Below are 15,739 nucleotides of genomic sequence, written 5' to 3' on the forward strand. Positions count from 1 at the left end.
AATCGACAGCTGATGGAAGCTGAAATAATGTAGCTTAATACTAAAATTTGTAACATTTTGCTTCAGGATGCCAGATATCATTACATAATCTATCACACTATCTCACCTGTAATTTTAAGTGTATTCTCCTGATCCATCCCCCTCCTTCCAGTGTTTCTTAACCTTTGTTACTCAGATCCTTTTGAACTGCAACTCCCACAGTTGGTGGTGAAGGCTTCTGGGAGTTGCAGTCCAAAACTTCTGAGTAACCCAAGGTTAAGAACCAGCGCTTAAACCATTCACAATAAACAAACACCATCCTTTTGCTTCAAATGGATTAGCTTAACGATTGCAACACCATTTTATCCTAAGTTCTTTCACTCATACCATAACCTCCTCATCTACTTTTGTCCCCACAACCAACATTTAGAGATAAATCACTGAGTAATCACCTTCACCTATTCTTGCTATTACTTGACTACATGGATATAAACTCCTTCATTCTAAGACATAATTTTCCAATTATATCCCAATGTGGGTGCTATGAAGCATACTAATCCAGTCTTTTGTTTGCCTTTCTTATAATTTGGATATAGCCTCGATGGAATAGCTCTCAAACCCATTTAATTCTATTTTCTCTTTGTCTCCTGAAACTGTAAAATAATCATACTATTTGGCATAGCTGCAAAATTCTTCATCATAAGCTATATTATCCTACCCTGCACTATTCTAACTCATCAGTTTCAGAAAATGATTTTTTTTGGATGGAAGTTTGTCAATTATCAATTTTATTCAGTTTAACTTCTTTGTCCCTACAGAAAACCCCATTTTAATTTTAAGGTACTTGTTATCTTTACCTCTTCCTCCTTCTGATAACATTTACCTAAGGGTGTAGATTCACTCCACTCTGATGGTTCTGGAAAGAGTCTTTGTAACCACTCTTGCTCTGACGTAGGTTTCATAGTAAAAGTAAAATTATACTCTTGCGACAGTAGTACCTCTTCTCTGGGCTGACAAGTATTGTTCCAATTCAAATCCCATCATCCTCACTCTGTTGTTTATTCCTCATTCCTATTCCCCTTTGAATAGTATCCATTCTGATGAGTACTTTACCCTCCACATTTTGTCTGGGATAACCTGCTTGTTCTCCAGTCACTCTGGTCATATCTTGGAGAATATAACATTTTTAGCAAATTCTTAAATTTGTCTATTTTTTCACTCTGCATTTGAGCAGAGGATGCACCAAATGTATGCAACAACTTGTCCTCTGGGGTAAGAGCATTATATATCAATATTTCAGACTAATACTCTTGTAATATTGTATATTCTGCCCCTTCTAACAACTCATAAAATCTTTAGTACTACTACCTTTGTTATCAGAGCATAAATCATTAGAGTGATTAAACTTCAAATTTTTGTTGGTTATAAAAGCAGAGGGAATAGTGCTCAAAAATGTGGAATCACAATGTTTTTGTGCTCAAAAAATCTGGAAACTATAAGTGCTGTATTTAGGAGTTCTGATTTACTGCAGTATACCATATTTTTCCATGTATAAGACCATACTTTTGTCTAAAATATTTAGATTAAAATTGAGGGTCGTCTTATACACAGAAGTAAGGAGGGGGGATCAAAGCACTTTGATTCCTGCTTTCCCCCTCCACTTTCTTGTGAGGAAAGTGCTTTCCCCCTCCACTTTCTTCACAAAAGGTGGATGGGGAAAGCAGGAATAAAAATACTTTGATGATTCCTACTTCCCCCTTCCATTTTTTTCCGAGGAAGCTGCTTTCCCCCTCCACCTTCTTTGCAAAAAGTGGAGGGTGAAAGCAAGAATCATCAAAGCGCTTTGAAGATTCCTGCTTTCCCCCTCCAATTTCTTGCAAAGAAGCTGCTTTCCCCTCCACTTTCTTTGCAAGAAGTGGAGGGGGGAGGCAGGAATCATCAAAGTGCTTTGATGATTCCTGCTTTCCCCCTCCACTTGCTTGTAAAGAAAGACATTTTGGCTTAGAAAAGAGGGGGGGGCATCTTATACACGAGGGTGTCTTATAAACAGAAAAATACAGTACTTCCTTGGCCAGTTGTCAATCCTGAAAGAACACTATAGCGTAAGCATGGTGATGGTTGAAAGATAAATATTCCACATATGCATATTCCACTCAGGGATAAAAAGTGCCCCTTCCCACAAAGACCGACTCTATATTATGAATCAAATGATGTTTATGCTGAAGTTGGGACAACACTCCCTTGGGCTTTGGATAACTGGGAAATATCAATTTATTATGGACAAATATCAACATCCAAGGCTTCAGATTTGTAAACTCCCTCAAGTTTAGCTCAACATCAAAACCTGATCTGACAGATACACTGTATCAGCAGGTTTACATCTCTATTAAGGGACATTTGCACATCTCCCTTCTCTTGGTCTCACAAGGAAACAGATGTACACATACTGAGATTTTGAACATGCACTTTTAAAAAAAGCGTCAGAGAAGACAATGAATGGAAATACCTGTCAGAACCGTTATAACTGAATCATCCTTCGCTGCTTCGTCAAGTGCTTGCATAATTTCAGTGTACATCTGTACAAGTGAATGAAAAAGAAGAAACAAGTTTTGGTTTATGTTGCAGAAAGTTGGAGAAAGAGGACTTTCAGATGGTAACACTTTTGCTTGACCACCATATCATCTTTATTATTTATCCAAAATTGAATTCATTTATTTTAACTTAAAGCAGACATAATGCCAGCAATTAACCTACTTTAAAGCTCTAAACACATTTTTGTCATGTTAGTCATTGTTAATCGTCACTGTCAGTCCAGAACTTGGGCATGCATCTGGCTGTTTTGGGATCCCCAGATTGCAGTTATGTCCAGAGCAGCCTTTAATCAGGTGAGGCTTATTATGAGAAGTTGGGCCTTCTTGGCAGTGGCACCACAACCTTAGAACCAGTTGAGCTGCACCTGGCTGCCTCCCTCCCAACTTTTAGGAGGCAGCTGAAGACACTGTTCTTCAGACAGGCCTTTCAATGCAACCCTACTTGACGTTTTCCCCCCTGAACTCTTCATTTTACATGGAAACGACACCCCTTCTTGAAGGTACGATTTAGATTAATTTTTTTGTATTCGTTTTATTTTGTTATATTGTCATTGGCTTATGGTTGTTTTCATTTCACATTGTTATACACTGCCCAGAATAGTGCACTGCACTAATTTATTTATTTATTTGATTTTTACCCCGCCCCTCTAGACCATGTCTACTCGGGGCGGCTAATGGGGCAGTATATAAAGGGGGGGGGGAAATAGAATCTATTGAAGAGCCACAAGCTGGGCAATTTCCCTTCCATTATTAATTTGACATATTAATTCTTCTGACATCTAATTGTTGTGCAGTGGGAGTTGGCTCACTCTAATCTATGTTGTTCATGAGCTCTGAAATCTATGAAAACAATTAATCAGCAGGTGGGATTGAAAAACTAGTGTAATGTATAAAAGCCCATCTCTTTACTAAAAGTAAAATGCTAGGAAAAAATATATAGCACACACCTACTCCTTTCATGTTTTTAAGAAAACCTCTGCAAAGTACACCACAGTAATATCAAAGGGTGTGATTACAAGGAAAATATGGCCTCAGTGCATATGTAGAGTGCAGATGCATTTTAGGACATGATTAACTATTGATTCTGCTCTCAGATGGTTCCTTCAGTGTAAATAAATAACAGAAATCTTGCTGATTTTGGTTCATGATTAATTCATGTAAGTTTGAGTATAAAAGAGAAAAAGTGTTTATTCCAGTGCTGTCTTTCTTATTAGATGCCTAAACAATCTGGAAGAGTGGCTGAAAACTTTTAAAGACAAATTGCCATAGGTTAAGAACTTATGTGTTGTATAACAAGTAATGTGACTCAATGTGCAAAAGTCTATGCAGATTTTGTAATTTACAGCAATTCACTTTCAATATTTACACCATTAGTGTTCCTGCACATTAAGGTTTCAGGCATTAAATGCTTCCCACCTGCTTATTAGCAGAGAGTGGCAAGATCCTACTGGTTATTTATGTCAGAGTAAGTGCAATAGAGTCAATTGCAGTGACAAAATGATGCTAGTTAATGAGTTGCTGCTTCTATTAGTGGCTAGTAAAGAAGTCATCATTTTTATTCTTCATGATGTGCCAAATCATGCAGCTGGTGTAAGATTAAAAAAATACAAACAGTGATTCATTAACTAGCAGCAATTTGCCACTGTGACTGACACCATTATACTCTTTCTAGCATAAATAACCAACATGAGTCTGGCCAGTGAAATTGTGCTCCTTTTATGGAGCAAAAAAAAGATAGCTACCTGGTGATGGTGAGTGGGTGTGAAAAAAGAGAAAGAAAGGCAAAACATAACAGGCTGTAAGATGAAATTTCATGGTTTAGCACAGCCAGCCTTTCCCAAACCAGCACTTTCTACATAAGTTGGACACTACCATTCCCAGGCAACAAGTATATTAGGTGAGTTGCAGTCCCCCTAGGCAAGAGTGTCAAACTGGACAAGGTGTTTTAAAACAACAAAAATAGGTCATTGGAAGGCGCTAACAACAAATGTACCACTAGGAATCAAAAGTAATAATCCACATGACATTCTCCATAAATACTACTGTTGATTTAATTGCTGTTTTTGGAGTAATGTCAAATTGATATTCCAATTCCTAATATTTAACAAATTAGAATTTAAATAAAACATTCCAAGCTCTGGATATTACACATCTGTGGATTTTGGGCTTCAGTTCTATGAATAAATATATTTTCTGGGACTCTAGCAGAATCACTGACGCCTCCATAGCTAATGTATCTCTGCAAATATAAAAGTAACTAAAACAAAGTCACAATTAAATCACCAAAAAAGCGATTTTTAAAAAGTGATTTTATTCTTCACAATGTCACAATCATAATGCAACTTAGTTATGCTCTCATTATTGTAAAAATACATTGTTACAAGTAATCTGTTATTTATAATTAGTTACTTTCAAGTTCTGCACTAAATGGAACTGCTTATATTTTTTATTGGTTATTCCTTAATGAAAAAAAATCAGTATTTATACAAAAGGAGAATCTTTTCACCCCTCTCAACTATATTTGGTTATTAAATACATGCAACAACACTTTTGTGTGCTACTCTTCTTTTCACCCATCCATATTCCCAGTCTCTCAAAAGTATTTAAGTGCCATCTCTTTTGAGTTATACTGTAATACCTTAGTATAACTCAGTGTGTAACTAAGTAAGCCTGAGTACATCCAACTCAGAATGATCACATTTTGTTTCCCTATTTAACTGCTGCCTCCGTGTCCCTTCCCATCTTCTATTACACCCCTTTTGCTGAATTTTAAATAGTAAACACCCTTGAGCAGGAACCTGTATTCTTCCAGTCTGTAAAATATCATGCATTCTGATGATGTTATATGAACAAGAAAATAGGAAATAACTTTACACATGAAACCATGTACACACACACACACACTCACTGTAAGGAAGGAATTTTTGAAGAGAAAGAAAAGCAACAGAAAGAGAAAAAAAATGAAAAAGACAAGGACAAGGAAATGCTGCTTGTATAGTAGAGTGAGTAAGGGAGGGCAGGACTGATCTTTTCCACAGCCTTCCTACCTCTAAAACATCCCCCCAGATGTTTTTCTGAAAATTAGTTCTCCCTCTCTTTTTCCACATACAGTAGCTGCTTTTGAGCTGTGAAATTTATCAGTCTTACCTTTGTACTAATAGCATTTTTTTTCTTAGGGCGATTTAATGTGATCTTTGTGATGTTGTCTTTAGTTGTAATCTGTAATGTTTCATAGCCAGGCTTGCTTCCAGAGGGGGTCTCTTTAACCACAGAAGATTCTGCAGAGACCAAACTTGACACAAGCTCAATGTATTTCTGTCTTGCGCTGTCCTGTAATAAGAAACCCAATCCAATTAATAGAAAATAGATGACAGATTATATCACTGGCATAAAAATTGTGAATACAATATAAATAATCCATAAATAATGATTAATATTAATCAGAGATGTCTCCATAGTTTTATCTAAATATTTCAGATAGCGAAAATATACATCTGCCTGTCATATATTTGAGAAATATCAATTTATCTGAAATGAATGGTTTAAGGTGAATGCTCCTACTCTTAAGGCCGAGTTGGAGATCTAGTAACTATTGTTAACACAGGCATCTATTTTAACAATTTCCCATGGAAAAGCATGCAATGGTTTACAGAAGCTACAGAATATGATTACAAAAACAGGGCATGGCCCAACCCAAAATCAAACATTTTGGCCCATATCCTGTTGAGCTTCTGCTCAGCAAAAAATCCTGCTGGCGTTGTAATACTGGATTGTTCTGACTGTGCAAATGCTGCTGATCCACAAGCTACTATCTCTGTGAAGATAACCTGCCTTCTGCTTACCCAATGCTTCTGCAAGGAGCGAAGTCCTGTGTTCCTGCACTTGGTAGCACTTTCCACCCAGCAGAAGCTGAGCAGGCTACAGGCTATAAAGTCCTACTGGTTTTTGTAGGGAGAATGAAGAATAATCGCACCAGTATTATAAACATTTGCTGGTTGTGAGACTTTTGAATAAAATTGTAACTTTTCAATATCTACTGTATCTACCAGTCTGTTTCCAGACCCAAATCAAAGTGCTGATTATGATGTATTAAAACCCTACACAGCTTGGGTCTATTCTAGTCTATGTGAAGGACCATGGCAATTTAGCATTTGACAGGAGAAAATGTATCTCCTAAGCGTCTCTCCCCTCCCCACCAAAAAGCAGAGACACTGCTGTTAAAAGAACCAGAGACTCCTTCGCCAATAAAAGATTTGTCTTTATGCCTCCACAGTATTAGCTAGTGCTTATGCATCAAAAAACATTCTGGATGCCTAATCCAATGTTATCAGTTATCTGTATTAAGAATAATTATGAAGGGGGTGACTGCAATCAATAAGGAGTAGCATCTGGTTTTCAATAGTTTAATAGCCTGTTACAAACGTTTTGCTTTAAGCTGACAAAAGGCAAATATGCAGTATATGAAGCAACTAAATTGGTCTCTTTCAAAAAGAATCTACAGACATTAATTTTATTCTCTATTAGCAGGGAATCTCAGGTATTTTTGAAAACTTTTCAAGTGCAATTTTTTGAAAGAAATACTACAGTAGCACAGCAAGTTCCCTTTTTTTCATTCACTCTTGGCAACTTCCCTATCATGGCCCCTTTGTAAATCAAACTCTAATTCTACCTCAGGCATCTTTGGATGACATAGGTTTAGAAGAATCATCCATGTGAACTCAAGGCATTTGCATGTAAATAGATGGTGGTTGTGATGGTAGCAGTGATGTCATCTGCCCGTCACTGCTGTAGCTAGAGTTTATCTGCCTATAGCAGGACGGGAGGTGGGACTTCAGAGGGTGGAGCCATGGTATTTAAGGGGGGAGTGAATGAGGTGTGAGTCAGATAGGGTTTAGATAGGGACTTGGTTAGGGTCTGGTTAGGGACTTAGGGAGTTAGGGCTTATACCTGTCATGTAGTACTGTGCTATATTTTGAGAGAAGGTCTGAAAGAGAGTGTGTGTGTGATACTTTATATTGATTGCCTTATTATTTCGTTGATACAGTGATTTACCATTTCTTCTGTTGTTATAAATAAACACAAGTTTTTATTTTAAAAATCATATTTTTGTCTGAAGAGATTTATGAAGGAATGGTTGGTGGCAGCGTGAATAAAGTGTGTGTATGTAAGAGTGACGTGACACCTCCTTTGTGACGTGAGAGGAGGCCGTCACAGTGGTAAACATAAAGGATCTCCTGCCAGTACTGTTATTGTCATTTTCCAGTTTTAAGAAAGCCAAAAGTTCAACTTGATATATACTTCCAGCACCCTTAAATGTTATGTGCTGTCAAGTTGCTCTCGACTTAACGGTAAGGATTTGAAGCCAGGTCTCTCAGATAACTTAAAAACATAAAGTCTCAGAAGTCTTTCATTGAGGTCTTCTTGTTATATAGTTTGAAAACCATGTCACAGATGTATTATTTATCATTGTAAAATAACATATTCTACACTCCATATTTTTTTCAATTTTTCCAGAAAAAAAATACACGACTTTATTTACCTGGTGGCCATTTTGAAACCGCCGATCAGCTGTTGAAAAAGCATCATTTTGCGAAGAATCAGTTCCCGAAGCAGGGAACCGATCATCGCAAAGCAAAATTCCCCCATTTAGATCATCATTTTGCGATCGCAAAAAGATCGTCATAAAGCGGATTTGTCATAATGCCGGGGCAATCGCAAAGCGAGGCACCACTGTAATTAACATGGTATCCTTTAAACAAATGCAATCTTTTTTTAAAAAATGCATATAATAGCATACTCACCTGGGGCAGAACACCAAGCGAATTCCATGCATCCCATTTGGCCTTCTTTACAAAGTCTAGCATACTAGGTTTTTTAGTATTACATGGACCCTCGGTAGCCTTATAAAACACAAATATATACAACCTTTCACATTAGTTTAAATTAAAAGTATAGAATCATCAGAACAAAACTATTGATACATACATCTCTGCAATGCATTCCTATTATTCAACGCACACAGTGTATTCAAAAGTCTTATTTATTGTGGTCCACACTATACTATACTGAACTTTCTACTATGACACATATGAAATCATCAGGTAGGTAGCAAATGCCTTCAGCCACAATTCTAGTTGCTGCACACATCTAGAACCACCTCATAAACTAATCTCCCTTCCCTTATGAGGTCAACAGATACACTTCTATGTATTTATTCCAAGAGGATTACTTTGCTTTTATTCCAAATCTGCAGTGGATTCCCTCTATTTCTGCAGCAGACCATTGGGCAAGTTGTAATTAATGAATGACAGCTGGTCACCAAAGCCCACCAATGGCTGTCTGTCTGTTTGCACAAGTATTCTACAGCTGTCTTGCCATTGTTCCAGTGAGTGCAAGTGAGGAAGACAGCCACAATGAAAAGAGCTTATTTTTTCCTGTTGCAGTGTCCAAAGAAACAAAAAGAGTAAGGCTTCAAGCTTAGGAAGAATGTCCATCATGGACAGGAAACTGATACCTGCGGGGGGGGGGGGGAGGATTTCTATGACATGTCGTTTCCCCCCCTGCAATCTATGTTAGAGTGTATGGGTGGGCTTGAACATGTTTATGAGTAATCTGGTGAAAAAGGCCAGATTACTCATAAACATGTTTGAACTTGCCTATGGGTTCAAATGTAGGTGGCAGAGAATATGTGAAATGTCATAGAAATCCTTTCCCTACTGATAACATACATTTAGTTTGTTACCCACCAGTAACATTTCAATCACCAATTATTGTGCCTTGGAAATGCATTTTTCAGAAATCCCTCTAGGGCATTTTAATGTTACTAAAACACAACTTATATACCTTTATTTGGTATGTCTTTTTATCAGTATTTAATACATAAACTTCAATTTAATGTGTTGTTTGCTTCTACAGAAGGACTCTAAACAAAACTGGGATGAAACGCACTGAATTTAACTTCAAATGAAACAATAAAAATTTCTTCAGCATCTTAGAACACACTATCGGTTTACTGTAAATTTTTTCTACTCTCCAGTTTTCATATGTCCATTATTGTTCAGCAATAGTCTTGAGAAATCTAGCTTCAGAAAAGTATAATACAATGACATGAATTTACTCATAAAATATTTATATATTGCCTTTCCCAAGGCATTTTTCTAAAAATGTACTTAAACAATATGAAACCTGTTGCAACGAAAATTTATGTCCAAAATCCTGTTGCTTAGGGCAGTAGATTGCAGTAGAGTAGTGTGAAGGAGAAAAAGAGAGAGATGAGAGTGTGCCATCCACCCAAATAAAAGAACCACTAAAAGAGGAAATAAACAGGGAAATAGAAGGGTTGAATATAAAAGAACGAGAGGAGAAAAAAGTAAAGGTTTGTTTGGTGGTAGAAGGAAAAGGAGAGGAAGGGGAGGAGTTAACCTTACCCATGTGGGAGGAGGATAAAAGGGAGGAGGAAAACGTAAGAGAGTTCAAAGCGCCGCGGGAAGAAATGAAGAGAGGTTTAATATAAAAGAGTGCGGGAATTGTTGGAAGATTTTCCCAACTCAAAGGTGGGAGGACTATTACCTGGCCCAGACCCTAAGGGGAAAAGGGTGACCATTAATGAAACACAAGAATGGACAGTAGAGAGCAAGGTCATTGGAGGAGGGTGATCTGGCCCGATGCAATATTCAATCAACTGCTGTGCAAGGGGGATTGGGCTCGGCATCCCTGCTGTGGCATGATCTGTGCCGTGAGGAGCGCTCCATTGAGGAAGCCCATGGACAGAGAGTGATTTGGACCGGCCCCACAATACTCTATAAATTCTCCATTTGAATTATTACCATCTTCGTATGGATACTTGCCAAATCTGAGTTCTTTTGAGCCTATTGAAGTACAGTGCTGCCTCGACTTATGGACTTAATTGGTTCAGGAAGATGGTCGTAACTGGAAATGGTCGTAAGTCAAAGCACCATTGCCCTTTGGAATGCACTGAAATACAATTAATCCATTCTGGCTGAAGAAAAAAATCACACACACCCTAAAAAAATTACTGCAAGTCCGGTCAGAAACGCAATTAATCCTTTCCAGCCGAAGGGGGGGGGGAAGCAATCAACCATGCAAGACCCATTGCAAATGCAAACAAGACAAAGCAAAAAGCAATCAAGCAGATCGTGCAAGACCGGAAATGTGGGGGGGGGGGGACTAAAAAGCAAACAAACTCCCTAAGATTTACCGGAAATGGGAGGGAATCCAAAAAGCAAGGAAACCCCCCAAGATCCCTCAGAAATGGGAGGGGAGAAATCCAAGAAGCAAGGAAACCCCCCAAGACCCATCGGAAATAAGGAAAAAATCGAAAGAGCAACCAATCCCCCAAGACCCATCGGAAATGGAGAGGGGGAAAAAAAAAACCCACAACCCACCTAAACCCATCACAGAACAGAAACATAACCCCCCCCCAGCCCAAAACCACGCAGCAAAAGCACCCAGAACAGTTTTTAAAAAGCAGAAAACAGCACCTTACCTTACCAGGCAGTCTCCTCTGATTGCACACACTCTAACTGCTGGGGCGGAAGAGCTACAAAGAAGCAGCCTCTTTTGCCACCTACAGTAAGAATTTGAATTTCCCGCCTTTTCCCCCTGCCTTTTTCTGTTCATAACTCAGAGCTTTGGTCGCAAGTAGAAGCAAAAATTTGCAGCCAGAGCTGGTCATAACTCAAAATGGTCGTAAGTAGGGATGTTTGTAAATCGAGGCACCACTGTAATAGCTGAATCTCCTAATGTAAAGTTAAATACAGTGGTGCCTCGCTTAACGATTGCTTCGTATAACGAAAAATTGGCTTAACGATGGCTTTTTCGGAGCGATCTTGCGCTCCGTTTAACGATTTTCCCTATGGGCAATTTTCACTTAACGATTTCGGGACCATGCTTCGCATAACGATTAGGTTTTTGGCCCCCTTGTTTCGCTTAATGATTTTTTGACAGCCCCGTTTTCGCTATTTTAAAAATATTCTAAAATGTTTAAAATGCTTGGAATCGTTAGTGCACCTAATAAAACCTTCGTTAAATTAATTTGGCTTTGTTCTGAGTCTTTTTGAATTTTTTGTGAATTTTTTTCTCCCCCATTGAAATGCATTGAAAAGGCTTCAATGCATTTCAATTGGGGAACTGCGTTTCGCTTAACGCTTTTATCCGGTTTTCAATGCATCTCTATGGGAAATGGTGTTTCGCTGAACAATGTTTTCACATAGCGATTTTTTTTGAACAAATTAAAATCGTTAAGCGAGGCACTACTGTACATTTGTTGATCGTTCAAATGACTCCTCTTGATTATTTCCCGCCCAAAGGGAGGAACTGCCGCCACCTTCAAACAAACCGAATCACAAGTAGCCAATATGAATCAACATAATTTACAGAGGAATTGACTCACCAAACCCCCCAGTGATTTAATGGGCCCACTCTAGTGCAATTGTCTATCCTAAGTGACAGGATTTTGGCTTAAAACATTAAAAAAGGATCCAAATTCAAAAATAATTCAGGGCACACCCTCATCAAAGCCATTTTAGAGTCATGAGTGGATACTGCAATCTTCTAAAGGAATTCTTTAGAATCAGCACTATGGGTTTATTCCAGAAACTAGGACAAGTGTAAAAATTTTCTTTTGGCTGAATATATGGAGAAAATGAAGGGCTAGATCAGATGGTTGTGGTGGTGGTGGGGGTACAATAGGCATTCCAGAAGAACAGAAACACAGCATCCAAGTAGACATTTCTTTATAAGGAAATAGCAGATGAATACATTACATACTTTACAGAACCAAAAGATAAAAACAAATATTAAGAAAAATTTGGCGAGTGACTAGAAAAGCTTACCCAAACCTGCAAGTTAAAAATAAAGTAAAATAAAATAAGAGACTTTTTGTGCAATACAGGTAGTTGCATAATCTGAACAAACCTGTCAATCATGTTATACAACTGCCTAATGCTCAACAAAACCATTCAGACAATCATTTTCAAAATGCAGTTACATCTCAATAACTTTAAATCACCAGACCTACCTGTTTATACAATGCATAAAGCGTCAGCTTTACTTCATTACCAGGGTCCTCCTTCAAAAGCTTTAGCTGATCTTTGGCCTTTTCAAAGTCTTCCTGGCTGAACTGCATTATAAGTTTAGTTGTATGTAACTGTTGTGCAGGCAAATGAGGACAATACACAGTATTGCTGGAAGGAAAAAGGGAACCATATCAAGCTACGGTACTTATTTACTAAAATGTAGAGAAAAATAATGCTAGGATTACTCATTATGTGTTCAAAAGGTTACAAATCATTATCAGTGCAAAGAAAAGTTAATCAGTAAAAAATATTGCACAAAAATCACAGGGACAGCTCAGTGTAATGGTGCTTGTGACATAATTAACCCTTGAAGAAAATTATTCAACTAAATCTTTTATGTAAATATTTAGCAGCAGATAATGGTGAGATGCTACCAAAACAGAGCAAAGACTACATGCAAGAGTTGCCAACTGAGTAGGATTTTTTTTTAAAAAAAGGGGGGGGATATAACCTGTGGGTTTTTTGTTTTTTTTTGCCAGTGGCTATAAAGCAAATGGCAGAGCTGCTTCTCCTTCCCTGCTCCCTCAACCTCTTCTCCTGTGTGAGTGTGTGTTCTCTCTGTATAAGCATGTTCCACCTTAATCATGACCTATTTAGTGCCCTCCATATGTTCTGTTCTTCAGTCTCCATCACCTCTGTCTATTTGGCTTTGCTGGCTAAGGTTAATATAGTCCAAGACATCTGAATTCCACTAAGAAAAGCAAAATTGCCTTAAGTGAAGGGTTTTGATTTTTGGCCCAGCAAAACTACTGAGCTCCACTGTTCAATTTGCTACAAATCCCTTGCCCAATGATCTACTGCAAACATCTTCTAGCTATAAATACAAAATAGGCTCCTATTTACCTGAATTTTCTGTTTTAAGATTTAACAGACCTAACGCATGGAGAATTTGTGACCTAGCCATTCTAAACAGGGGGTCATATGCCCTCCCAGCACATTTGGAGAGTCCTGGCACATCTGAAGGGGGCCACAACCTGGACACAGTTCTTCACACACCACCTTATAAAGTTTACTCCCTTCAGTCCAAGGCACTCTGGTCAACTATGGGGCATGATGAGAGTTACAATTAACAGTATTTGGAAAGCCACAGATTCATCTCCCTGCATTTTGTGAAACAGTAAGGTTACCTACTTGTAACCATGATTCTTCTAGTGGACCTCTGTGAATTCACACAAATGGGTTTATTCTGTGCCTGCACAGGACATTCGGAAGATTCTAGAGCTTAAAAAAGAGAATAATGAGATACCCACCCCCCGGAGGCACCAGCTTCGCCTCCTCAACCTTCCTCTCAGTTCCTGCATAGTCTGCTGCTGTCCAAGTAGAATGCATAAGAAAGAAGACAATGTAATGGACAGAGGGGAGGAAGGGAGGGAAGTATGAATTCACAGAGGTCCACTAGAAGAACCATGGTTACAGGTAGGTAACCTTACTTTCTTCTTCGTGACCTCTGTGAATACACACATATGGGTGACTGACAAGCTCACTATGGTGGAATGTCATGGTAGCACAGATGTCAGGATAGCCCTTCCAAAGGCAGCGTCTTTTTTGGCCCTGACATCGAGGTGGTAATGCTTTGTGAATGTCATTGGATTTGACCAAGTTGCTGCTCGACAGATGCTTTGAACTTCCATCCCACGGTGTAGAGCTGTTGATGTCGACATCACTCTGGTAGAATGAGCCTTGAGAGTGCTCGGTGTCGTCTTGCCCGAAAGTTCATATGGTAGACTTATAGCTTGAACTATCCATCAGGAGATGGTCTGTGCCGATGCCAGTCCACCTTTATTGTGGCTATGGTAACACACAAATAATCTGGGTGATTTACGGAATCCTCTGGTTCTGGTGATATAGAAGGCCAAGGCTCTACGGACATCTAGCATGTGGACCTTGTGTTCGATGGGTGTGGTTGGAGATGGGAATAATGTTGGTAGTATTATCGGTTGATTCATGTGGAATTTGGATATGACCTTGGGTAAGAAGGATATGTCAAAATACATAGTGACCTTGTCAGGATGGAATTGTAGGTATAGTGGGTCCGATCTTAGCGCTGCCAGCTCACCAGCTATTTTAGCAGAGGAGATGGAAGGAAGATGGTTTTGATAGACAGTAGCTTTTTGTTACATGTAGCCATAGCTTCGAAAGGAGGTTTGGTTAGGGCGTCTAGGACCAGCTGTAGGGACTATTGAGATAATATATGTTGCGTTGGCAGTCTGGTATTTTGTAGACCCCTCATGAATTTTGAGAGAAAAGTTTAGCTGATGGTGAATGCTGCGGCTGATGTGCGACTATAGCTGATATGTAGACCTTGATAGTGGAATAGGAGAGACGGAGGTCAAACAAGTGAAGAATAAAGGTAAGTAAGGGCTTGAGTGAAATGGGGACTGGAGACAGGTTCTTAGAGTTAATAAATGTAGTAAACGATTTTCATTTGTTTTCATAGAGTTTGACTGTGGAAGGTTTACGGGCTTAGGATTCCTTGGAATTCAGGGATATCCTCCACGCTGTCAGTTTGAGTGATAGGATATCCGTCTTTCTGGGAGAGGAGGTTCGGTATTGATGGGAGGTGGAAGACTTCTGTTGCTAATGTCCTGATGTGGGTGAACCATGGAGATTTTGAACCTATGGCTACATGTAACAAAAAGGTACTGTCTATTGTCTAATGCAATTATTATGGCGTTTGTAAAGTACTGCATGAATGTGATGACCGTTTTGAGGATCATCGGTATCGGTGGGAATATGTAAAGGAATTCCCCTGACCAGTCTATCATGAATGCATCACCTAGGGAGTCGGTATTGAAGCCTGCCCTTGAGCAGTACCTGGGACACTTGGCGTTGTCTCTGGTAGCAAAGAGGTCTATGGATGGGTATCCCCATCGACGGCAGATGGATAGGAAGATTGTGTTGTCTAATGTCCATTCTTGTGTACGAGTGGGTAGTCGGCTTAGTCGGTCCACAATATAGTTGTCTTCTGTTGAGATGTGAATGGCTTATGAGAAAATGCAATGATGGTAACACCATTCCCATAGTTCTACTGTGAGGTGCAGGAGAGGGATGGAGTGAGTGCCTCCCTGTTTG

The 15,739-nt window shown here is 38.9% G+C and overlaps 1 protein-coding gene across 2 annotated transcripts in view; it reads right to left on the reverse strand.

Moving 5' to 3' along the window:
• Positions 1 to 15,739, reverse strand: part of ECI2 (enoyl-CoA delta isomerase 2) — a 57,734-nt gene that overhangs the window by 9,236 nt on the left and 32,759 nt on the right. For both annotated transcript variants that reach the window (XM_072998578.2, XM_020789809.3), the window contains exons 2-5: positions 12,610 to 12,775; positions 8,372 to 8,470; positions 5,718 to 5,900; positions 2,486 to 2,555 (exon numbers count right to left, since the gene is read on the reverse strand). In XM_072998578.2, the coding sequence (XP_072854679.2) occupies positions 2,486 to 2,555; positions 5,718 to 5,900; positions 8,372 to 8,470; positions 12,610 to 12,717 (460 nt within the window). In that variant the 5' untranslated portion in view covers positions 12,718 to 12,775. The remainder of the gene's footprint in view (positions 1 to 2,485; positions 2,556 to 5,717; positions 5,901 to 8,371; positions 8,471 to 12,609; positions 12,776 to 15,739) is intronic.

This window comes from Pogona vitticeps, chromosome 4 (genome assembly GCF_051106095.1).
Source record: "Pogona vitticeps strain Pit_001003342236 chromosome 4, PviZW2.1, whole genome shotgun sequence".
NCBI lineage: Eukaryota > Metazoa > Chordata > Lepidosauria > Squamata > Agamidae > Pogona > Pogona vitticeps.